General features: G+C 54.4%; 2 protein-coding genes across 4 annotated transcripts; one reads left to right on the top strand and one right to left on the bottom strand.

Moving 5' to 3' along the window:
* Positions 1–88: 88 nt before the first annotated feature.
* On the bottom strand, positions 89–8,204 carry KXD1 (KxDL motif containing 1). The gene is made up of 5 exons (XM_082652341.1): positions 8,079–8,204; positions 5,396–5,517; positions 4,211–4,363; positions 2,765–2,811; positions 89–1,962 (listed from the first exon to the last, which is right to left on the bottom strand). Exons 2-5 carry the CDS (start codon positions 5,494–5,496, stop codon positions 1,733–1,735), a joined length of 531 nt encoding a protein of 176 aa, XP_082508467.1. The 5' UTR covers positions 5,497–5,517; positions 8,079–8,204; the 3' UTR covers positions 89–1,732.
* Positions 8,205–12,963: 4,759 nt separating this feature from the next.
* Positions 12,964–22,351, top strand: FKBP8 (FKBP prolyl isomerase 8). Of its 3 annotated transcripts, none has more exons than XM_082652332.1 (9): positions 12,964–13,063; positions 14,450–14,769; positions 17,118–17,287; positions 17,442–17,530; positions 17,828–18,045; positions 18,616–18,788; positions 20,688–20,765; positions 21,266–21,397; positions 21,823–22,351. In XM_082652332.1, exons 2-9 carry the CDS (start codon positions 14,475–14,477, stop codon positions 21,907–21,909), a joined length of 1,242 nt encoding a protein of 413 aa, XP_082508458.1. In that variant the 5' UTR covers positions 12,964–13,063; positions 14,450–14,474; the 3' UTR covers positions 21,910–22,351. The 3 variants fall into 3 exon arrangements, with proteins under 3 accessions (XP_082508458.1, XP_082508456.1, XP_082508457.1); XM_082652330.1 differs by having other exon boundaries at positions 17,825–18,045; XM_082652331.1 differs by lacking the exon at positions 12,964–13,063 and adding an exon at positions 13,144–13,162 and having other exon boundaries at positions 17,825–18,045.
* The last annotated feature ends 2,349 nt before the right edge of the window (positions 22,352–24,700 follow it).

Below are 24,700 nucleotides of genomic sequence, written 5' to 3'. Positions count from 1 at the left end.
CGCCCCGCCCTCGGCCCCGCCCCGCCCCTATGCTGGGTCCGGGCGCACGAAGCAGCGGTGCCTGTGAGCGGCCGATGCCCACCTGCCTCGGGGTGCGAGCTCCGCCCGTCGGGTCACGTAGGAAATGCCGCACCTTTCCTGGTGTTTCTGCTCGCTGTTTCCAGGCCGCCTGAAGACTGCCCGCACGTAGCGGGTGCTCCGGAAATATTTCAACAGAGTAGGGGAAACTGTTTTGTGCTAAAGTGGAGGCATTAAGCAGAGGGTCTGCAGGTCCAAGACGCAAGGGTCGAGGCAGGAGGCGGCGTAAGGGCCGAACGTGTTGGAGCCACTGGAGGCCGGCCGCTGTGCACAGATGGATTAAAGGGCGGGTCCGTACAGGAGCACGGAGAGCAGGTGGGGCTGGTGCATTCACCCAAGGAAATGGGGTGGGACCCAGGGTCTGTTTAGGATATAAGACGGAGGAGACTCAAGGATGGCTAAAAAGTGCTGGGCGCCGGAAAGCGGTGAGAACTGAGAAGTTACCTGTGGGTTTGGCAGCGTACCTTATTTCCTTGAACACTTCCCGGCGCCCCCTATGGACCAGGCAAAAGCAGACACTCTGAAGTCTGGGAAGAGGCCTTTAATAACACAATTTCTAAGTGCTCCAAAGATGAGGGGACTCTGTGAGAGTGTCTGATGGGGAATGAGACCCTCAGCTCCTTGAGGAGCCCACCTTAGGGCTGAGATTTGGAGGAGGAGTTACTCAAGGAGGTAAAGGAATAATGTTGTGGGCACTGGGAATAGCACATTTGAAGGCCTGGTTGGTGACAGGAAGTGGGGTTATTATGGTTGCCACCACTGGAGACTCCCACTCAAAGCAGAGCAGCCCACTTCTTTCCAGCTCAATGGTGCCTGGCTGTCCATAACCATCCTGTCCCACATCCAGCACTTGCCCCCATTCTGGACTGCTGGGCCCAAGGATGGAAGGAAGCCACTGCTAGGTGCACCCTTCCCTTTTTAGTAACAGAGTCTTTTTATTGATAACTTCCCAACAGCATCTGTAAACATCGGGTACAAAAATATTCTGCTTAACTCTGTTCTCCAAGGTGGCTCGGCTTGCTCCATGGAGGCCCCAGGAGAAGCCTGCTGGGCCCTCAGGGTCCATACCGCTGGTCCGAGAAACAGGGCCTAACCAGGCTCGGTGCTGAGGGGATGGCTAATCTCTGCCTTGAGGCTTCTACAACTGTCTCAGAAACCTCTTTGAGATAATGATTGGAGAAAGTATTCAATACTGTCATTGAAGGAAGGGGCAAGGAGACCAGAATTAGTAGGCACAGGGGTGGGCTGGGGTGAACTCAGACATGACAGTGCTTGGCCACCTTGAGGAGGTCCTGACCAGGGTGCTGGGGCAGAGGACATCTGGCTCTGGTCTCTGGGAACCTTTAGGTGTTGCTCAGAGCAGACCTCAGGCCTGGCTCTGCACCCAACCCGACTCCAGCTGGACTGGTCATCCCCTGGCCTGGCAGAGGGGTCTACAGAAGAGAGATGTTCTCAGTGAGGGAGGAGGAGGAATGATAGATCCCCAGGAATTCCATACCCCAGGGAGGGAGCCTTGTCCCCCAGTGAGCCCCAAATGACAGAGTAGGGTGGCAAAGCTGACTGTCTCAAGGCAGGGTTACCCACTGCCACCTCAGACATCTGGGCAGTGGCACCGCTGCTGCCCTGAGACCCATCCGAGCTCCTGGGAGTAGGGCTACTGGCCCGGCGTCTCCTCGTCATCTGTATGGCTGTGGCCATTGATGGCAGGGGAGCCGGGCCGGACGTGGGACAGGTCCTCGAAGCCGGGGCTGAGGGAGGGCGAGACTGTGTCGGGGCTGGTGTCACATGAGCCTGTGCTCTGTTCCGAGGTGGCAATGGTTGTTGTGGTGCTGGGCGGGATGGGGTCTTCATCCTCGTCTTCCAGGAGGGACGCCTCCGGGATGTCTGGGGGAAGGAGGCCCAGCAGTTGGCTTAGTCACCATGCCAGGCACTGTGATGAGGGATTAACTGGGCCCAGGACCCCTGACAGCTACCCCCACCCCATGGGACATAACTCAGTTCATTTTACAGATGAGGAAACCGAGGTCCAAGCAGGTGAGAGGCCTCTCTTTAAGGTGAGGTAAGGTAAAGACGCAGGTTCTCTGGGGTTAGGCCTACGCGGGCCCTGGGGGCAAGTCTGAGCCTGGCTCTGCCCTCTTGACTGTGTCACCTGGGCCAGGCCCCTCACCTGCCCGTGTCTCAGCTCCCTGCTCTATAAACTGGGAATGATGGCATTGCCTTTATGCCTGTGGTTGTCAGCGGCCCTGGAGTGGGGAGCTGTTGGCCCATTCTGCAGACTGGGTAAACTGAAGCTCAGCATGGAGGACGCTGTGCTTCCTCTGACAAGTTACTGCCCCTCTGGGCACAGTCCCCACCTCATAGGTGTTTGTGGGTAACAGCCTGGCTCGTAGGGGTACGTGACATTCACTGGGCTAAGGACTGTCATCATTCTTGTCCACATTCCCTCGTGTCACCTCCCCCAAGGGAGGAGGCTCTAGTCCCAACACCTGCTCCGCCGGTTGCCAAGAAGATCAGGCCAGCACTCCCGCCCCTGCCCCAGGTCTTACTGGACCCACTGCCCACTAGGGCCCGGGCTTGGTGTCAGCCCTTGAGGTGACCTTCCAGAAGCCAGCCCTGGGCTGAGGGCCCTGGCATCCAAGGGCACAGAGCCCAGAAGCGGGATGTAGGAGCTCTGGGTGACACTTACGGCTGAAGGCCTCCGGGTGCTGCCTGGCCAGCTTCCCTTTCAGTGTCCTGCAGGGGAAGGGAAGGCACACAGGGCTGAACCTGCAGAGTGTGCAGGCTGGGCCCGGTGCAGGCCAGGAACCTCCCCGTCACTGCTTGTCATACTCTGCTCCAGGGCTGGAGGTAGGACTGGGCGCTCAGCCAGCGGACCTCCCACCCCCAGGACGGATGGCAGCTACCCAGCTGTCACCCAACTTCTGCGTGTCCTTGGTGCTGGCTCTGCGTGCCGGCTGGGCCCTCTACCTGCAATGCCTCATGTCTAAACCTCTTCTACCGGGACAACCTTCCAGGAAGCTTCCCTTCCCCTTGCCTCAACAGGCACTCCTCTGGGTGACTTGTCCTAGCCTGTCTCTCCATCCCCGGGGTGAGGATGTCTGTGGGGGCCAGGAGTGTTGACTATCCACACCCCAAACACCGAACACTGGCACTCACTAAACTGAGCTTCACAGAGAAGCACCTGCTTCCCTTTTTAGCCTGGTTTTTCCTTTTTACCTGAAGTAACGCAGTTCTGTTTACAAAGAATTACAAAAGGCTCTTCAGAGCAGTCTCTCACCCTTGACTATGGCCAGCCAGCACTGTCCCCCCCAAAGTACCACTGCTGCTGCATCCCTGCCTGGGTGGACACACTTATCTCCTTCCTGAGTGACACAGATACACACAAAAGGTGTCAACCCTTGTGGTTCCTACTCTACTCCCACCCCTGCAACACCACACGTGGGCAACCAGCCTGGTGAGATGCCCCAGAAAAGATACGCTTTGATAAAGGATTTATCCGGCCTGTCTTGTGATTTCTGCACAGAGCATGCTCCAAGGAAACATGTTGCCCTCAATCTGTGGCACCTGCTCTGCCAGCAGATGCGGCTGCCCCCGGAAAAGAAGAAGCGGCACAGTCAGCCAGAAATACAGCTGTAGTGCCAGCTTGTTCCAGGCCTCGGCGCCCCAGCAGCAGTTGTTAACGGCAGTAGTGGTGATAGGAGCTCCGGGGGCCGTGTCAAGCATTCTATGTGGCTGGGGACTTGGACATCGTCTTTCTCTGTCCTCATGGAAACCAGCTTGAGAAGGACCCGCAAAACCTGGCAATCTCATTTTCCTCTTGAGAGAAGTCCTGGGTGGAGGCCAAGGGGGACATAAGGCTAGCCTTTCACTGTCTGCTCCTGCCTGCCTTTTGCATTATGGGTCTGGCACTATGTTGCATTTTCAAAAAAGGAATAAAATCTAAATTCAGAAACTCCAAGATTTTCAGATCTTCTCTAATACTAAGTGTGCAATGAAGCCTCCTAAAACAAGCTGAATCTCCCCACCGCCCTGCTATGTGGAGAGGACGGCCCTTATTGAAAAGAGGAGGAACCCTCTTTTCAGGCTCAGAGGCTCAGAGCAGGAGGCAGAGACTGGAGAGCCAAGCACTCACCTGATCCTGCGGAAGATGCTGTCCAGGTCCCGTTTCATCTCCACCAGGGTCCTTGTGTGGTGCAGAAAGCGCTCGCTCATCTGCTGCAGGCGGGCACTTGACAGGTTGTTGAAGTTGAGCAGCATCTCGTTTGTCTTCTCAAAGCGGTCCAGCCTGGTGGCGGAAAAAGGGCACCGACTCCTCTGCTCAGCCTCCAGGTCCCTGCCAACTGATCCTGCTAGGCCCTTTCCTGCTCCATGGCCTTTGCATAGACCATTCCCTTGTCTTGTGGAGCTCTACCTGGTGTTTGAGCCAGCTAGCAAACTCCTATTCAACTTTCAAAACCCTACTCAAAAATCCTACTCAAGTGTACCCTTCTCATGTAGCCTTAACCCTCTCCCTCAAGTAGGCTCTTTGACACTCTGACTCCCCTAGCCCCAGCTTCTTTCTCTTGCCCAGCCCTGAGACCAGGAAGGTTCAAGTCTGATTTTGTCTCCCCTCGGCCTGGGAGTTCCCCAGGGTCAGGTCTGAATCTGAACTAAAGACCTAGGAGGGAGATGGGTATGCTGAGACCCAGACATATCCAGCACCACTGTCACAGGGCAAGAAAGGTAAGGTATCAGGTCTGTGCTGGGTTGTAAATGGAAGGAAGAGCCTTTGGCTTAAAGACACAAAAATAAAGCCCCAGGAGACCATGTTTCCCCCGGAAGGTTGTGTCAGCCCTTCTTCCCCACAGAGCAGGCCGGAATTAGGGTGAGGCTATGGTGGACACAGTGCCAAGCCCCAAAGAGGGCAAAGGCCATTCACAGCCCTTCCAAGTGACCCTGGGTGCTCCACAGAGACAGCCTAGGCTCTGAGAGAACAGGTTCCCAACAGGAAGTGAGCCGACTGGCTCCCTTAAATCCCCCAGCAGTTCCTTCCTTATCCCCCTCAAGTCTCCCCACCCCAGGCCTCGGGAAAGGAGCTGCTGTGGTCCCCGCCAAACTGTCCGCAGCTGCGAAACTGTCCCAGAGCCCTGCTTCCTGTGCCAAGGCCTCGCCTCCAGACCAGGAAGGAATTTACTTTGGAGCCAGCCAGCAGATTTGCTCATTTCCTTCATTTTATCACCAGTGTGGGCCCGGGGTAGAGGCGGGCAGGGCAAGAATGCTGGCCAGCAAGTGGATTCCTTCCCATACCGGGGGCCCAGGGCCCTTGGCTTCCACTCACATGTTCTTCTGGGCCAGGATGATGGCGTTGACATCGTCCGCATTCACCATGCTCAGGATGCGGCTACAGAAGACCCTCGAGGCCGAGTCCGGGGGGTCCATCTCTTCCTCCTCCTCCGCTGCCTGAAACAGGCGGGAAGAAAGTGTTTTCAGTCTGCATCAGGAAGTGGGGGGAGGTGGGATGGGGGGCTGGGAACCCCACAGGCCACCTGTCCGTAAGTGGGTCATGCCACCTGAGCCTCAGCTTTGTCATGCCAGGAACTCGGGGGTGTTTCGAGAACCACAGGAGTTCCTATTTATAACTTGCACCCAAGCACATCACAATCCCATCACCCCTCCCACCTCCACACCTGCCCCTCTCCACGTGCCCAAAGCTACAGGCACCTTCCTCCTGCATAGACCTGCCCCCTCCTCCTGGCTGCCCCCTCAAATCATCACCCCCTCCAATGCCTTTTCTCCCAAGAGGTCTTTGATGACTACCCCTATTCTGGTCACTCATCACTTCACCTTTTTTTAATTGCTCCACTGTCTCATCGCTTCCTGAAATTATCTTAGTTATCAGTTAACCCTTTTGCCTGTCACCCCCACAGCAATATTAGCTCCAATAGAACAGAGGCATGTGTTCTTTCTTGCTCGCTGCTCTGTCTCCAGAGCCCAGCCCAGAACCTTGTTCACAGCAAGGGATTGCCTGAATTTAGTTTTATGAAGGCAAACGGAACCTTTCAAACTCAGCTCTGAAGCTAGACTTATATCAGCAAGTTAAAGCCAAGAATTTCAGGCACTGGCAGCCAGGCTGTGGGCCCCAGCAACCCAGATGGCTCTGTGGCTCTTGGCTCCCAGCTTCCCTGGCACACAGATGCTATCCCAGCAGGTGGGGACTTCCTGGACCATGCTAGGGCAGGAGGGACCATAGCTTCAGCACTGACCCTCCTAAGGAGGTTCAGGAAAAACCCAGAATCCTGACATAGCTTGGCTCTGTGGTCTGCACGTTTAATCGTCGACTGAAAGGCCCACTTGCAATTGGTTAAGGTTCACACACAGGATCAGGAAGGGCTTTCAGAGCCCACTTAACTACCCTCCTCTTTATTGAGCACCTACTGTATACTAAACAAGACACCGATTTCAAACCCTGGCAATTGTTACCATCCTTATTCATACATGAGAAAATTGAGGCTCAGAGACTGAGGAACTAGGCAGTTGTCACACAGCCAGTGAACATGGGTCACAACTCAAACACCCACAGACCACAGGATCCACAAATATGTGACTCTGACGTTCAGTAGCTACCTGTGACAGGACAGCTGCTTCTTGCAGCACCTGATTCCTGCCAGACTTCTGATTGTTTCCAGAAATAAACCTGAAATATGGATTTCTTTTTCCTGTGAAATCGCCTCATTTACAAATGTTAGCAACTAATATTTTTCTTACCCCAACACCATAGAGGCCAAGAGTACGTATCTATTTATGCCCAGAATCTGGCTATCAGTTTGCAGCCATTACGTGCCTTCTGGAGATAAACTGCCACACCTGACGAAATCCACCACCTCCCCAATCACCATGTTTGAGCTCCTTCTATGTGCCAGGCATGGACACCCACACCCTCCACATTTCCAAAGAAGATCATGTATAAAGAGGACACTTGGGCTCTCAAAGGACAGAATGTGGCGGGAAGCCCACAGCTAGAGCCTGGCAGGTGCAGGATTTGGACCTGTGGGAAATGGTTCTGCTACAAAGATGGGCTCTTTCCTGTCTCTGGCTCCCAGATGTGAGGGCTGAGGGATTCAAGGCACACTCCCCCACCAGCTGCCTCTCACAGGAAGACTTCCCTGACTAACATACACATACAGAGTGGAAATGACCCAGCATGGGCTCTGATCCTTGCTCCAAATATATTTATGGGGGACACACGCAGAGAGGGAGACTGTGTGATCTTGGGAGAGTCACCTCACTTCCTAGATCCATTTTCTCACCCAGAAAATAGGTATAACAAAGAATCTGAATCTCACAATGCTGTCTGTGGGGACTAAAACCAATAGTGCTAAGAGGTGCTGGGCTCGGAGCAGTCAGTTTCTCCAAGTGGAGTGTGAAGAAATCCTAGGACAGGGCCCGGGAATCAGTATTCTAATGAGGGCCTCCCTAGTGCTTCCAAGAATACAGAACAAACACTTATATAGCACTTCATTTAATCCTCAGTCTCCCCTACAAGGGCATCTCCGAGGGCACCAAAGGCTCCCAGGGGTGGGCTCAGGTCACACACCAATACGGAAAGGCGCCGCTACTCCACCCAAGTCATTTAACAGAATTTAATTTGGCTGCCCAAGCTCAGCAAAACCCGCGAGGCGGGGCGGGGTTCACAAATCCCCTCATGCCCCGCCCCTGTGAAGCGGGAAACTGAGGCCCAAGCAGGTCAACGCCCGATTCCGGGAGACAGGGCACAGCCTGAACACAGGCGGCCCCAACTCCCGCGCCTCGGATCCAGACTCGGCCCATGGCGCCGCCCGCGCGTCCACCGCGCAGACGGGGAAACAGAGACCTGTGCGCAGGAGGGGTGCCCAGATGTTGCCAGCGGCGCGCCCCACCCCGCTACAACCCGAGAACCGCGCCCGACCCGGCCCGGCTCCCCAGAGGCCCCTGCGTCCCCAGCCCCACCCCGAACTCGGCCCCGGCGTCGGTGGCAGCAGCACCTGCACATCTGGCGGCCTTGCTCGCGCTTCCGGGATGGCGCCCGCGCCGCCGCGACGTCACCACGCACCATGCGTGCGAGCGCGCGTGGCGGCGACGTGCCCTGGGCTGACTTGCGTGCGTGGAGGCGCGGCAGGAACGGGTGGAGCTTAGATGCAGCTTCTATTTGCGGGTGCATCACAACAAATAGCCAATCAAGCAGTCTCTCTCGCGCCTGCGTAGTTTCCAAAGCCTGAGCTCCAAGGCAGCCCGGAAGGGGGGAGGGGAATGGGGAGGGAGGATGAAACAACCAATTTTATAGATAGTAAGACTGAGGTCCGAGAGCGGCAAGCATTCCCACAGGGTCATACAATCCTCGAGTGGGCTGTGGTGGATCCAGACCCAAATGTTCTGCTTTCCAGGCTGGGAATCAGACTCACTCGCGTTCAAACACCCTGCTGCGTTTTTGGTAACCTTTTTCTGGGCCAGGATCCTGCATTGCATTTAGTCTTGTCTCCTTGGTCTCTTCCACTCTGTGACAATTCCTGTCTTCCTTAATCTTTCATGACCTTAATACTTTTGAAGAGTACTGGTTTTGTAGAACACCTAACATTATGGGTTTGTTCAATATTGCCTCATGATTAGACTGAAGTTGAGCAGCTTGGGAAAGAATCCCACAAAAGTGATGTTTCCTTCTCAATGCATCATATCAGGAGACACTGGGATGTTGATATGTCTCATTGTTGGTGACGTTAACTTTGATTACTTGCTTAAGGCAGTGTCTACCAGCTTCTCAACTGTCAAGTTACTATTTTCCTTTGCAATTAATAAGTATCCTATGGGGGGATACTTAAGAGACCATGTAAATACCATTGGTGTTTTGGTCTTGGGTTTTTTTTGTTGTTGTTTACATATTTTTCACCCTTTAGTTTTAGCATCCATTCATGGCTCTTGGCAGCAATAATGATTACTTACTATGTGTTTGCATAATGGTGATTTTTAATTTAATTATTAATTGGAATTCTGTTGTAAACAAGAGCTGTCCATTCTTCTCAATTATGTATTCAAGTATTTATATCACTATGGAGTCATGAGTATTTATTTTATTCTGTGCCTTATAATTAATTTCTATATTATTTATTTTACTGCCCCTTTAATTTAGCTCCTATGTCTTTTTAATATGTCTCCATGTTTCTGTGAGTACGTCCTTACTTTTGGCATCACAAGATGTTCTGTGCTTGCTTTGGAATATCCCTGGAATCAGCCATTTCTCCAAGGAGCCTGGTTCTGCTTCTTGGAGAATGGTATTTAGAGACCAAGATCTGGGTGCTGGGTGTGCTCACTGCTACCCAGGTATTATTGCTTAGAGACCCTCTCAGCAGTCAGAGCTAGGAAATACATGTATGTCTACTAACGCATGCATATACACATCTATTTTTAGTTCTATATCTGTTCCCTTGTGTCTCTACTGAAAACCATGAGTTCATACTGAGATGAGGATGCATTAAGTGAGATAACCCAAGTTAAATGCATGAACAAAATGGGGCAAATAGTAATTGCTTGATAAGTGTTAGCAATTATCATTAGTTTCTGGGGTCTTATGAAATGTATGTTATATATTATATGTCTGATTTTTCTGTGTCTCAGTTTGTTAACTGTGAGTCTGGGTGAACCTAGCATCTGCCTCTTAAGGTTGCTAAGAGCTTGAGAGATACACACATACCTTTGGGCACATGGAAAACTCTTTGAGAGCCCTGGAATTGGCATATCTGAGTTCTAATTCCAGCTGTCACATCCTAGCTGGGTAGCCTTGAACAAGTGGCTTAACCTTAAGAAATCATGCAGGTTAATTCCTTACAAGAGGGGTCCCCAACCCCGGGCTGTGGACCAGTACTTTTCCTCGGCCTATTAGGAAACAGGCTGAACAGCCGGAGGTTGGCGACGGGTGACCAAGCAAAGCTTCATCTGCCACTCGCCATCACTCCCCATCAGTCACATTAGCACCTGAACCATTGCTGGCATTACGGCCTGAACCATTGCCCCACCCCACCCCCATCCGTGGAAAAATTGTCTTCCACGAAACCAGTCCCTGGTGCCAAAAAGGTTCGGGACCGCTGCCTTACAACAGAGTTTGGCCCATTGTAAGCCCTTGGTAAACTGAGGGTAAACTCTGTTATTACTCTCACACTCTCCTGCCTTCATTCATTGAAAAGTAAATGATGATCAGGAATCTTATACATTCTTATAGTTCAACCAACAGTTTTAAAAATTGTTCAGTAAACCCTCTAGTCACCCCTTCTGGGTTTGGCCCATATTCTGAGAATCCAGAAAATACTCAGTCCCTGCCTAGCCTTGGAGGATGAAGGAGAGTCTGACACAGACAATCCCAGCCCTGAAGGGAACAATGTTGGGTTAGAGGGAGGAGAGACTCAAGGCTGGAGGAACCTACAGAGTGGGGTTTGAGGACTTCTGAAGGCCAGGAAGCAGGTACATCTGGATGGAGTTTTGAGGTAGGATTAGGAGTTTTGCAGGTGCTGACAATCATTCAGGACTGAGGGGATCACAGGAGCAAAGACAGGATGGTGGGAAAGCACATAGTGTGGATTTGATCTTTTAAGAATTGTGGAGCTCCATGAGCCAGACAGCAGCCAGTGCTGAGAAGAGCCTGGGTGGCGGCTGCTGGGAAAAGTAGACCTGTGGCTCTGTCTGCATGGCTTTGCCAAGCTGTAGCAGAAGAGGCCCAGACTGGAGAAACCAAGCTTTTCAACGGGTCTCTTGGGCTCTGTTGGAAGCCAGGGAACAATTACGAGGGTCCTGGAAGGGGTGGGGGCTGCACACTGAAGCCAAAAGGGACTTGGCTGGTCCAAAATGTTTTCCTTTTCTATTTTGTTTAAATTTTATTTATTTATTTTCTTGGCTGTCTTGGGTCTTTGCTGCTGTGCGCAGGCTTTCTCTAGTTGCGGCGAGCCAGGGCTACTCTTCGTTGCAGGGCGCGGGCTTCTGATTGCGGTGGTTTCTCTTGTTGCTGACCACGGGCTCTAGGCATGCGGGCTTCAGTAGTTGTGGCACATGGGCTCAGTAGTTGTGGCTCGCGGGCTGTAGAGCGCAGGCTCAGTAGTTGTGGTGCAGGGCTTAGTTGCTCCGTGGAATGTGGGATCTTCCCTGACCAGGGCTCGAACCCATGTTCCCTGCATTGGCAGTCGGATTCTTTTTTTTTTTTTAATTTGATTGATTGATTGATTGATTTTTGGCTGTGTTGGGTCTTCATTGCTGTGCGCGGGCTTTCTCTAGTTGCAGTGAGCGGGGGCTACTCTTCGTTGCGGTGCATTGGCTTCTTATTGCTGTGGCTTCTCTTGTTGCGGAACATGGGCTCTAGGTGCACAGGTTTCAGTAGTTGCAGCACGTGGGGTCAGTAGTTGTGGCTCATGGGCTCTAGAGCGTAGGCTCAGTATTTGTGGCACACAGGCTTAGTTGCTCCGCAGCAGGTGTGATCTTCCCGGACCAGGGATCGAACCTGTGTTCCCTGCATTGGCAGGCAGATTCTTAACCACTGCGCCACCAGGGAAGTCCTCCCCCCCCCCCACCTCTTCTGACAGGGCAGCCTTCCTTCCTCCCCGCCTTCCTTCCTTCCTTCCTTCTTTCCACAATGATTTCCCTGAATACCTCCCCCTGTTTTGTGCCATGCAGTATGTAGGCCTCAGGACTAAAACAATAAGAAACAATGTACCCTTCTCAGATTTTGGGGGTCTTCCAGTCTACCGGGTGAGGCAAAAGTCAACTGACGGCACAGACACAAGTGAATCAGTTATGAAGTGGAGGTTCATTTTACCAAGACTGCAGCCAATCAGGACACCTGGCCTTGCCATGGGGAGGTCAGGGATGGCTTCCAGTAGGAGGTGACCTCAGAGCACCTATCTGACAAGTTACCGCCAAAAGCCAGTTACCTTCTCCAGTGTTAGCTACCTCCAAAAGCCAGTGTCCTGCTCATTTATTCATTAATTCATTCAATTATTCATTCATCTATTGAACTCCCATAGGGCCTTAAGCATCATTCAAGGAGGTGGTGAGGACAAAACAGACAAAATTCTTTCCAGGCTGGAGCAAGATGGGGGGAAGGGGGGAAGCAAAAGAATGAACAAGATCATTCTGGAAGGGGGTAACTGCTGGGAAGAAAATAAAATAGAGTGAAAAGGAGTAAGTGCCCCCTCTTTCAAAACATGAGCCATAAAAACCCTTCTAATCAATGCTGACACCTTCTCCTGGGGCCGTGGGCACCTTATCATGCTCTAGCAGAAGGTGCAGGGAGGAGGGACTCCTCCCAGTAGCCCTGCTCTCTCAGCAGTTAACCTAGCCATTATTGAGTTCCTCCAGTATGCACCAGGCCACCCTCCCGGGATTAGACAGACCAGGTGCAGGGGCGGTGCAGCAGGGCGGAGGTTCTGTGTGCTCTTGGGCACGTCGCTCCCCCTCGGGGCCTCGGGTCTACAGAAGTAACTAGCGGTTCAGAGTGGGTTATCCAGCAGTCTGGCTGCTCTGACCTGCAAGCCTGAGCTCCTTAAGGAAATACCATTTAGTGTTGTCCTCCCAACAGCCCCCAAGGTGAGAGTGCGCGCATAGAGGTGTTTATCCCCATTTCACAGATGAGCAGAATGAAGCTCAAACAGGGGTTGTATGTCTTGCCAAGATGCGCGGCACTGACCCGAGAACTGACTCGGATCTTCAGCCCCCCGCCCCCGCCTCCGCCTCCGCCCTCGCCTCCGTCCGGGGTTGGCGCGACGGCCTCTGCCCCTTTAAGAACGCCCCACGGATGCAAGCAGGAAGGGGGCGGTGCCTGTGCCTGAGACGGATGTGCTCGCGCACCAATGGACGCTGCAGTCACCGCGGCGGCGTCCAATGGGCGCGGTGAGGGCGGTGCTGAGTGCCAGAGCCTGGTTCCCGAGGCGCGGCGGCCGCGGCTGGGGGCGGGGAGGGGGGCGCAGGACCCCAGGCTGGGGTCCCGGAGCCGGAGGCACGTGTCCCGGGGCGCCGGCGGGGTAGCGCTGGCCCGGAGCGCTGCCCGGACCTGGGCTAGTCCGGGGGCCGGCGCGGCGGGGGCTGCGGCTGCTAGGCGGAGTGAAGGGCCGCGGGGGAGGCGAGCCGGGGGGCGCGGGGGTTCTGAGTGCCGGAGAGGGCGCGGCCTGGTGAGGGCAGCTGGGGGTGGGGGCCACGGAAGGTCAAGGGCAGCGGCTGGGGGCGCTGCCGGCGGAGACGTGCAGGGCCGGGGGCGCCCGAGGGTTGCGGGGGGTCGGGAGCCCCAGACTGGTGGCGTCAAACAGGCGTGGGGCGTTGGGAACTTGGGTGGGAGGTTGACGGTAGGCCAGGCCGGTGCAGGGGGCGTCTGGAGAGCGTAGGGTGTTATGGGATGGGGAGGGGGGGCGTCTGGGGATATCAAGGTGTTGAGGGGCGACGGGCCAGCTGTGGGGGAAGCTGGCCCGGGCTGGGGTCGGTGCTTGGGATGGGGGGAGGGCTATTTATGCGAGCGCAGGAGATTGTGAGGGTGGGGGCTGGGAGGGTCTCAGAAAATGGGACCCGAGCCCGGAAGGAGCAGGCAGGTGAGGGTTAGGGAGGGGATGCTGTGGGTTAGAATGACGGCTCTACCACCGCCAGAGCTTGGGGCCTGGGGGAGGCGGACAGTTCTTGATGGTCCAAGGAAGAAGCCGTGGGGGTCTCGACCACTCCTCCTCAAAGGAGACTACTTTGAGAAGGTGGTAAGAAGGCCTGAGGAGAGGAGAAAAGGCTCCCAAGGAATGGCTTGGGTCAAGGTCCCTGGTGTTGGGGGCGGTGGTATTAGGTTCAGTGTATGGAAGGAAAGCCTTGGGGTTTCTGGGTGGCTCCCCTTAGGAGAAGGGACAGCTGGAGGTGGGGAACTCTGGTAAAGATTCAGTTATTTTTCCCTTGGGCTCTAAAAAATAGTCTCCCCAAGATCTCAGGGGTTGTCCCCCTGAAAAAAATCCCAGCACCAGCTCTGGACGTTTAAGCAGATAAAGCCCTAGGTTCAAATCCTGCCTCCTGTGGTTGGCTTGCTCTGTGACCTTGGGCAAATGGCTTTGCCACTCTGGGCCTCAATTTCCTTTTCTGCAGGGGGAATGTTCCCTACTTCCCCGGGGTGTTTATAAAGATTAAATAATAGTTAATAATAGCTAACACTGTTTGAACCTGATGCCAGGGCTTGATGAGTGCGTTGTTAAGTCCTTTGGACAAACCAGGGTTGTTACTCTACCCACGCTGTAGATGAGGAAACTAAGGCCTGGAGCCCCTGAGTCACACAGCAAGTGATCGGCGGTGTGGAGAATGGAGGCAGAGGAGATTTGAGGGGCTTGGTGGGATTCTTACCCCCATCCATTCTCCCCACCAGGGCCAATTCCCATCCCCCCAGCAGCATGGCATCCTGTGCTGAGCCCTCTGCTGCGGACCCTGAGCCCACTGCCCCGCCACCTGCTGGGGTCCCACCACTTGAGGACTTCGAAGTGCTGGACGGGGTGGAAGACGCAGAGGGCGAGGAGGAGGAGGAGGAGGAGGAGGAGGATCTGAGTGAGCTGCCGCCACTTGAGGATGTAGGGCAGCCCTCACAGGAGGAGGCCGAGCAGCCCGGGGCCCTGGCCCGAGAGTTCCTGGCTGCCATGGAGCCAGAGCCTGAGCCCGCCCCAGCCCTGGACGAGTGGCTGGACATCCTGGGTAAGGAGCAGGGGTGGCTCGGGTTGACCGACAGGGCCTGGACAGCTCAGGTTCAGGAGTGACCTTGGCCTAGGCCCTCTCCCCCTGAGCCTCATTTCCCCATCTCTGTTGTGAAGGAGGTTGGAAGTAAAACATGTGGTAACCACGTTGATCGCCAGCCACAGGCAGTTGCTCGAGACACTTCACGTTTATGCCCTTTTCTTGCCTCCCCACCCCATGACTTGCTTTCGCAGAGCTGTTAACAGGGCTCAGAGAGGCTGAATCACTTGCCCAGAGCCGCACAGCCAGCACAGCAGGCACTGGCAGCTCCCAATCCCCACTTTTCTTGGCATTTGTCTGGCAAGTGCCTGTCCCCAGAACAATGTGTCCTGAGGTCAAATAGATCTGTGGAACATTCCATTTTGTTCATCCCTGTGTCTGGTTGATAGTATTCATTAGTGTGCTAATTGTTCAGAAAAGTCCTGCAAGAAAGAAACTAGGAGAACCCACACATGTGCCACCCCCATGTACCCCATCACAACAACTCTAGAAGATAAACACAGCGATACTAGTTCTGATATCTAATACACTAAATAATGCTAATGACCACACAAATAATAGTAAAACATTATTACTACCATCATTAGTGCTAATGATACAGTAGTATCGAATAATACTGGTACTGATAAAATCGAATTGGTACTGATTTCACCTCCACTACAGATATAAACCTTACTGCGCCTAAAAATAACACCAGGTGATATTTACTGAGCATTGGTTCTGTGCCAGGCCTGTGCATCATCTTATTTTATCCTCACAGCAACCCCACGATGTAAGTCCTACCATATCCCCGTTTTACAGATAGGGAAACAGGCTCAGAGAGGTGAAGGCACTTGTCCAAGGTTGCACAGCCTCCTTGGCTGTATTAAAGTTTGGGAAGCTCTTCTCTAATGATATTAAGAGCTGCCCTGCTCCCTACCTGAGCATGAGGATGGCTCTGTTTGTTTATATTCGAGCCAGCTGCTTTCTGAAGTCAGAATTCAGGCTTCTAGACAAGGAAACTGAGGCCTTGAGAGGGGCTGTGATTCTACATCCCCGGGTTTACCTGGGTGAGAGGCAGTGCCTGGTTGAGGTCCTACCAGCATATCCACTATTAGTGCCCAGAAACCTCAAGACACAGGGGTCTCTTGGCATCCACTAGATCGTTGGTTCTCAAACTGGATGCAGGGGCATGTATAAGTTGGGGAGCACTGCAGAAATTTGGAACACTCTAGAATATTCCATAGTATTAATAGATCTCTCTGCCCCTAACCTTTAGACTGGGGTCTACTCAGACTCATGGTAGTATTTTCCAGACCAGTGGAATATTATGGAATACAGGTACTTGTTGGAACATGGGTGACTGCAGATGATGTCAGTCTGACGTGCCCCATAGGTGTAAGCCCTCTATTGCCCCAGCAGTTGTCATGGCATGACAGTGGGTGTCATCATTGCGGGGGCTCCTTAAGTGGATTCATGAGAGCACGGGGCCCCATGCCTGGTACTCAGTAGGTGTTGGCTGTGGCCATTTGGCCATTCCTAAGATCGTTTGGGGTATGGAGGGGAACATAGTGGTCTCTTCGGCCGCTGGAGGGGGGCGTTGGGGGCTACTTTTGCTTATAGGTCCTTCAGTGATGTGGTGCTTTGGTCGGGACACAGTCCTGGCATCACAGGTGCTCTGCTAACCAAGCAAACTACTCACTAGGTGTCACCAGGATACCCCCTGATCACCCCATTTCATGGCTGGGTAAATCGAGGTCCACACGTCACAGGGCTGAGATTGGAACCGGAGGAGGGAGGAGAGGGTAGCTCCAGAGTCTCATTACTGGGTATCCCTGCTGCCCTGATTGTGGTAGGCAGGATGGCTTTTCTCAGCCCTTTGCCCTCACTGAGCCTTGACTTTCTTTTTTTTTTCTTCTTTTGGCCACGCCGCCTGGCTTGCGGGATCTCAGTTACCTGACCACGGATTGAACCCGGGCCACAGTAGTGAAAGCCCGGACCCGGAATGCTAACCATTAGGCCACCGGGGAACTACCTTGGTTTTCTTAAGATAACAGACCAGCCAGCGTTCACTGAGCCCATCCTTGGAGCCAGTATCGTCAGTCCCCAAATCAATCCTTTCATGCCCAGTGTCCAAGCCGGGGACACTGAGGCCCAGAGGCATGGGGTCACCTGCCCAGTAGTGGCGGAGTGGCCACTGAAAACTCAGCTTGTGCCCTGGTGCTGTGCCACCCCCAGGATAGGCAGGGCTGGGGAGGGGGGAGTGCCCAGGGGGCAGCTGCCCATCTGAGCTGCTCAGTGACAGGCTGCTTGTCCCTGCTCCATGGCAGGGAATGGGCTGTTGAGGAAGAAGATGCTGGTTCCAGGCCCACCAGGCTCAAGCCGCCCGGCCAAGGGCCAGGTGGTCACTGTGCAGCTGCAGACTTCGCTGGAGAATGGCACACGGGTACAGGAGGAGCCGGAGCTGGTGTTCACTCTGGGTGACTGTGATGTCATCCAGGTGGGAACGGTGCAGGGCCTGGGCAGTTCTGGGTGGGGAGGGGCTGGGGTGAGATGCAGGGGAGGTGGTGGTGGTGGCGGCGGCCGGGTGGGTGGGCACTACTGTACTGCACCTGGACCCACTCAACTCATGCCACTCCCCTCCCCGACCCCAGGCCCTGGATCTCAGTGTCCCGCTCATGGACGTGGGAGAGACGGCTATGGTCACTGCTGATTCCAAGTACTGCTACGGCCCCCAGGGCAGGTGAGTACCTGCTGCCTGCAGGGGTCCCTGTGAGGGTGAGGAAGTGGGTGGGACCGGTTGCTCCCCCATCTCACCCTATCTAGGTGCACATTTTATAGAAAAGGAAACGGGCTCCGGGAGGGGAACACCCGCACCAAGTCACGGAGCTCAAGAGTAGCAAGAGTTAACTTCCCTTGTGTTTTACTGAGGAGGGGGTGACGGCCCTTTCCCGCCTGTTCCCACTGAACCTAGTGTGTTTGGGGTTCAGTCATGGTGGCCGCTGGGTCTGAGTGCTGTCCCCACCCCATCCCCCAGCAGGAGCCCATACATCCCCCCACACGCGGCCCTGTGCCTGGAGGTGACCCTGAAGACTGCCGTGGATGGGCCTGACCTGGAGATGCTCACGGGGCAGGAACGCGTGGCCCTGGCCAACCGGAAGCGGGAGTGTGGCAATGCTCACTACCAGCGGGCCGACTTCGTGCTGGCCGCCAACTCCTACGACCTCGCCATCAAGGCCATCACTTCTAGTGCCAAAGGTGACCGCCAGGTCGAATCCCAGCACCTCCTCTGCAAAGCCATCCCCACTAGTGCTAGAAACTTCAAGCCACAGAGGGCCCCAGATTCAAAATGTTCTAGAAAATTCTAGAATATGGATAGATGTTTATGCCTAGTCTTTAGATATTTCTAGACTTATATCCCAGGTCCGTGGACTGTTATGGAGTGCAGGTAGATGTTGGAACGTGGGTGACTGCAGATATTGTCAATCCATGATCAGGCACTCGTTCACTTAGGCTCCATTTTTGTCGACTCCTTGGGAGTGCCCTGAGGACGGCACTGGTCTTGGCCCATGTTAGAGATGGGGAAACTGAGGCCAGAGAGGCCTGAGGTCCCCCAGGGAGTAGGTGGTAGAGGCCCCAGCACTGGCATCTTGAAAATCCCCCATTTCCTGTGACTGGGACGCTCAGAGACCCTTCCCCCCCAGTCTCCTCCAGTACCAGCTGCAGTGGGGTGGGCCTAGGCCTGGGTCACATAATCCCTCTGCAGATGGTTGTGGGTGGCTGGCGGTGTGGTAACAGTGGCTGTAGTTGAGTGCTGTCCCCCAACAGTGGACATGACATTCGAGGAGGAGGAGGAGCTCCTGCAGCTGAAGGTGAAGTGTCTGAACAACCTGGCAGCCTCACAGCTGAAGCTGGACCACTACCGTGCAGCGCTGCGCTCCTGCAGCCTTGTGCTCGAGCACCAGCCCGACAACATCAAGGCGCTCTTCCGCAAGGGCAAGGTGAGCTGCAGCTCACAGGCAGCAGGCGGGCAGGCTGGCTCCCTGACCTCAGAGCAGTGGCGCTGGTCCCAAACCCTAGATTTGAGATAGGCACAGGTATCAGTCAGCCAAGCTCTCTGGGGTATAAATGGGGAAACTGAGGCTCAGACAGGTGCAGGGGTGGGCCTGGGTCACAGCAATTCATTGACTGAGGCCAGATTTTTTTTTTTTTTTTTTGTGGGCTGCACTACATGGCATGTGAGATCTTAGTTCCCCAACCAGGGATCAAACCCGTTCCCCCTGCATTGGAAGCGTGGAGTCTTAACCACTGGACCACTAGGGAAGTCCCCTGACTGAGGTCAGATTTGAACCCTGGGTCTTAGGTTCCCTCTACTCCCCAACACTGCCCTTTGGCCCATTGATAACTGTTCTTTGCATATAACCCTTTGTGACTCCCATCTCCCTCAGAGTAAAAGCCGGGTTCTTATTTCAGCCTTTAAGGCTCTGAGCTATCTGGTCTTCCTCCTGCCATCATCTTCCAGTGTGCTGTTGCTTTTTTGCATGCTGCTCAGCTTCTCCACTACTTGTTGCCTGGGCCAGGTCTGCTCCTACCCCCGTGCCTTTGCACAGGCTATGTTCTCTGCTTGAGATATTCATACCCCAAATACACCTATGGGTCCTTCTCTCACCTCCTTCAAGTCTTTGCTCTGATGTCACCTCCTCAGGAAGTCCTCCCTACAACACCCACCCTGACCCTCTGCCCTGCCTTCATGTTTCCTGTGTCACCGTCAGCATGGCCAGGTGTCATGCCTCTTGTCCATCTCCCTTACCAGAAGGTGGGGATTTTGTATGTCTCATTCACTGCTAAATCTCTAGCCCTTCAAACAGAGCCAGGCATACAGTAGGTGCTGAGTAAGTGCTGGTGGAATGTAGGAGTGAATTTGGCTTGAATGGATTTGACTTTAATTGCTTTTGTCCCCATCTCTGTTCATCTTCACCCTGTTGGGATAGGGGGTGCTTTCAGCATTTTTTAGCAGTAAACCAAGGAAACTGAGGTGCAAGCAAACGCAGGGTCACCTAGTGTGTTAATGAGAGGCCTGAGCAGGCCAGCCAGCATTTTTTAAGTGCTTTTTGTGTGTAGAGTTCTGCATAGAAACGGAGAGTAGAGAAAAGATGTTGTCCCTGTTTTTCAAGGGTTTAGAATCTTCTTGTGGGGAGTGAGACTGTCTGTTTATGTAGCCTTATACATGTTTGGGTCTGCTGGTTGAAGGTGACGGAAAACTACTCAAATAGATTCAGCCAAAGGAATTAACGACTTGTGGAACTGCCAAGTCAGGGGTAATGGCTTCAGGCACAGCTGGATCCAGGTGTTCAGAAATGCTGTGCAGATGCTGTGTCTGTCTGCCGCGTTTCTCTCTCAGGCAGGCTCCTCTCTCAGGGTGACCAAGATGCTCCCTCCTGCTCTGCCAAAAGCTCCAGGCTTCCATCCCTTCCACTTAGCAACTGGCCTCTCAGTGGTACCAGCAGAGTTCAGGCTGGATCTCACTGGCTGGCTTGAGTCACATGCCTGGCTCTGAATCATTCGATGTGGCCAGAGCTTTGGCAGCATCCATTTGGCTTCTCGAGCCAGCCGAGGTGGTGAAGGAGGAGGAGAGACCAGCACCTGGGTCTCCTGCACAGGATGAGCCAGACACCCAGGAGAAGGAGCAGGTTAGGGGAGTGACACCAAGCCTGGTGGTCTGCTCATGTAGTCTAAGGGCTCAGGGGAGCAGTGTACGGGTGACTGGACCCCCGGGGCACTTGCTAGAGATACATTTGGGACTAGTCAGGTGGCCAGGAGCCTGGCAGGGCTGGGTCTCTTGAAGGAGAATGTGGCCCACCGTGGGTCCAGAATGATATACGCCCCACTTCCTCCCACAGGTGTTGGCCCAGCAAGGCGAGTACAGTGAGGCCATCCCCATCTTGAGAGCAGCCCTGAAGCTGGAACCTTCCAACAAGGTGAGCAGAATGGGGGCACCCTGAGATTTGCTGTGCCGGCCTGTCTGGGAAGTTTTTCCTGTGGCCTGCCCCTTAGCCTTCTTGCTGTGGCTCTCCCTATGGTGTTTCTACCTGGGAAGTGGCAGGGGGTAGGTAGCTGAAGGGCCCCAGCCCACCTGCTGAGGCCCTTATTGACCCTTGCATAGGCAGTCTGGACTCACCCCCAACAGGGGTCCCAGAGGCCAAGGGCACTAGCCAGCCTGGCCAATGCCAGTGTCTTCAGCTTTCTTCCCAGAACCTTCCTCTCTCCTGGCCACCCTTGCTCCACTCCATCTTCTGGCTTCCTAGGAGGATGGAGATAGCAGCCTTCACTTCGCCGATGCCCAGAGAATAGCTGACAGAATTCCCATGTCCCAGTGGTTCCAGCCCTGAAGGGCCCCAGGGCCCCAGAAAGGCAGACTGCTAGCAGTGATCGTTGGCTTCTGCTGCCACCTGCTCTCACAGACACCCCCCTCTCACAGACGATCCATGCAGAGCTCTCAAAGCTGGTGAAGAAGCACGCGGCCCAGCGGAGCACTGAGACCGCCCTGTACCGGAAGATGCTGGGCAACCCCAGCCGGCTGCCTGCCAAGTGTCCTGGCAAGGGTGCCTGGGTGAGCTGGGGCCGGCGGGCACAGGGAGGCTCCTAGAGTAGGGGCAGGGGCTATGGGCAGGGTACGCCATGCAGAGGGAGTTTCTTCATTTTGCAAACATCGATGTCTTCATGAACTGGGGTGTTGTGGACCATGCTGGGGACACAGAGAAGCCCAGTGCTGTGTGACCAGGACTAAAGCAGAAGATAAAACACAATCTGGAGGGCTCAGGGTGGGGCTCATCCAGAGGGGAAGGGGAGGTGTACCAGAGGAGGGGACATTTGGCTTGAGTTTTGATGCATGAGTAGGAGTTTTCCAAGAGGCAGGTAAGGCATTGTCAGGCAGTGGTTTCCTGGGAGGCCTTTTTGGGGCCTGTTGCTAGCTGAAGTGCAAGACATCCGTCTTGACCGCTGTCTAGCCTCCTCTTCCCTCTCCTTTATCCACAGTCCATCCCATGGAAGTGGCTGTTTGGGGCAACTGCTGTCGCCCTGGGGGGCGTGGCACTCTCTGTGGTCATCGCTGCCAGGAACTGACCACCCAGGTGGCCGCCATCCCCTCCACTCACCGTGGACCCCACCCTGCGCTCCCTAACTCCCCCAGGCTCCCTGTCCACTGCCCTAACTGGCCTAGCCCCCTCCTCTGGGGCGGGGGCAGTGAGGTTTGGGGGTCGTGTGGCCCAGCGAGCAGGAGGGACTGAGCCCTATAGGAGGAAAGTGAGGCAGGGCCCGGGCCCCACGTCCAGCCCGGAGCAAGGGGGCCCTCATTCCTCCAGACCCAATTCCCACCCCTGACCCCACCCCCTGGGTTAGGTCCCAACAGGGTCCAGCCTCAGTTTCTCCTTCCCAACAGGCCTGGGGGCAGCCCTTCCCCCACCCATTCCCTGTCCAAGCGCCAACTCCTCCTGCCCCGCCTGCTGCCCTCTGTCCAGGTACCCCACCCCCCACCCCCCAACACACAGTGAAATAAAGCCTCCCACCCCGCACCCTGCTGGCTCTGGAGCCTTCTTCCACCATCACTTGGGGCTGAGCCAGAGACAGCCTGTGCCTTGTCCAGGGTCACACAGGACCGTGGATATGGCCAAGCCAGGACTAGAGTGGGGGTTGTCTGCTCTCAGATCACAGCAGACCATCTTTACCAATGGGGACACTGAGACCTGGAATAGCGGGGCGTTATGCTCAGGGTCCCTGGTCAGACTCTGGGGGGGTTCACAGCTAGCTATGCTCCTTACCCCACCTCTCTTGACTCTGTTGCCTCTTCTGAAATTGGGGACCTTGATGGGACCTAACTGGGGACTCTGCTGAGCCCTCAGTGACCACAGGGGTCTGGCTGTGCAGCAAGAGGACAGCCCCATGTCTGGGCAGCAACATAGCCAGTGCAAAGGCCTTGGAGCAGCATGGAACCTCGTCTGTTCAAAGTTGATAAAGGTGGGTGGTCAGCAGAGCTGGACCCTGCAAGGCCTTGGGGGCTATGGGGAGGGGTTGGGAGCTCCATCCCATCTCCTTTTCCCTACAACCCAGGGCTGTTGGAGCTTCTTTCCAAAATGTTGCCCACCGTCACAACCAGGACAGCCAGAGCCAGTGTTTGGGCCTTTATTAACCTGAGTTCCTCTCACTGCTGCTGTCTCTGAGATAGACCACACAAGTGTTCGGCCTGCCCCCATCCCTTACAGTCCAGGAGTAGAAGCAACTGGCCACAGCCACCCAGCAGAAGGTGGCCATCAGGCCTGGAAACTAGATCTTTGCCCTGCCTGCTCCAGGCCGTTGCTGGGCCACCTGGATTACTCTCAGGGCATAAATTGGGGTGGCTTGGACCTGCTTCTCCTCTCCACCATTCAGCCCCCTTAGGTTTCTACCTTGTCCTCAGACAGGAAGGGGGCTCCATGGAAGGTGCTGGGGCGGGGACCATGGGTTGGCCAGGCTCGGGAGACCTGCATCTCAGGCAGGATACCCCCTCTTTCCTCAGTCTCCTTGACTTCAGGCTGGGAAGCTGGCCTGAAGGTTGGCCAGGGGGACTGTGGGCCGGCTGGGGTGACTTCCTGGCCCGGGTGTGAGAGTCACCACTGCTGACATTCCTGAGCACTGATTGTGTGCTGGCAATGGGGTTAGTCCACTGTTTACCCACAGCAGCCTTGTTCTGTGCCCATTTTTCATGTATTCTGGGGACAAGTCCTTTGTCCTATAGGTATATTGTGAATGTAGTTCCCACTCTGTGGCTCACTTTTCATTTTCTTAATGATGTCTTTCAAAGAGCAGACATTTAAAATTTGATGCAGTCCAATTTGTCAGTTTTTTTTCTTCCATTCCATGTGCTTTTTGTCAATATTTGCTGAGCCCAGCTTGTAGAGATTTTCTAGGTTTTCTTTTAAAAGTCCTATGGCTTTAGCTTTTGCATTGAGATCTATGAGCCACTTTGAGTTAATTTTTGTATGTGGTGTGAGGTTGGGGTTGAGGTTCATTTTTTTCTTCTTTTAAAATATTAATTAATTAATTTGGCTGTGCTGGGTCTTAATTGCAGCACATGAGATCTTCGTTGCCGCATGTGGGACCTTTAGTTGCAGCACACAAACTCTTAGTTGCGGCATGTGGGATCTAGTTCCGTGACCAGGGATCGAACCTGGGCCCCCTGCATTGGGAGCGCAGAGCCGTAGCCACTGGAGCACCGGGGAAGTCCCCATTTTTTTCCATGTAGCCATCCAGTTGTTGCAGAAACATCTGTGGGGAAGACTTACTTTTCCCTAGTGAGTTACTGTGGCAGCTTTGTCAAAAGCAACTGACCACACATGTGTGTCTTTTCTGGACTCTGCTCTATGGTGAGGGTCTCTGTGTCCCCTTGGCAGGTTCCACACTGTCCTGAAGACTGTAGCTTTTTAGTAATGATGGAGTCAGGCTGGGTGTGCCCTCCACCTTTGCCCCTTTTCTCCATGGTTGCTTTGGTTGTGTCCCATTATTAGCTGAGCAGACTGAGGCCCAGAGAGGAGACATCTCCTGCCCAGGGTCCCACTACCTGGAAGCAACAGGCAGGATTTGGCCCAGGTCGGCCTGCCTCCAGAGCACATGCTCCACCCACCAGCTGGTTCTGCATCTTACTGCAAGTTAAGGCCAGGAGATGAGAAAGGCCTTGAATGCCATGGCCAGATGTGTGACTTTAATGTGTTCACCCCCTTGGTCATTCCATCCTCAGTAGTCTGAACAGGGTTGGGGTGGGGAGCCAGGGCATCCAGGACGAGGGGCATCGAAGTTGCCCTAAAGGCACAAGGAGGCCTTTGGTGGGTGGCAAACGGTGCTTGCTCCTGGTTCAGGCATAGCATGTGCAAACGTGTGCTGG

The sequence above is a fragment of the Grampus griseus genome, assembly GCF_964374135.1.
Source record: "Grampus griseus genome assembly, chromosome: 3".
Taxonomy (NCBI): Eukaryota; Metazoa; Chordata; class Mammalia; order Artiodactyla; family Delphinidae; genus Grampus; species Grampus griseus.
Note: the sequence above shows the minus strand (reverse complement) of the source record. Positions and strands in the feature narration are given on the sequence as shown.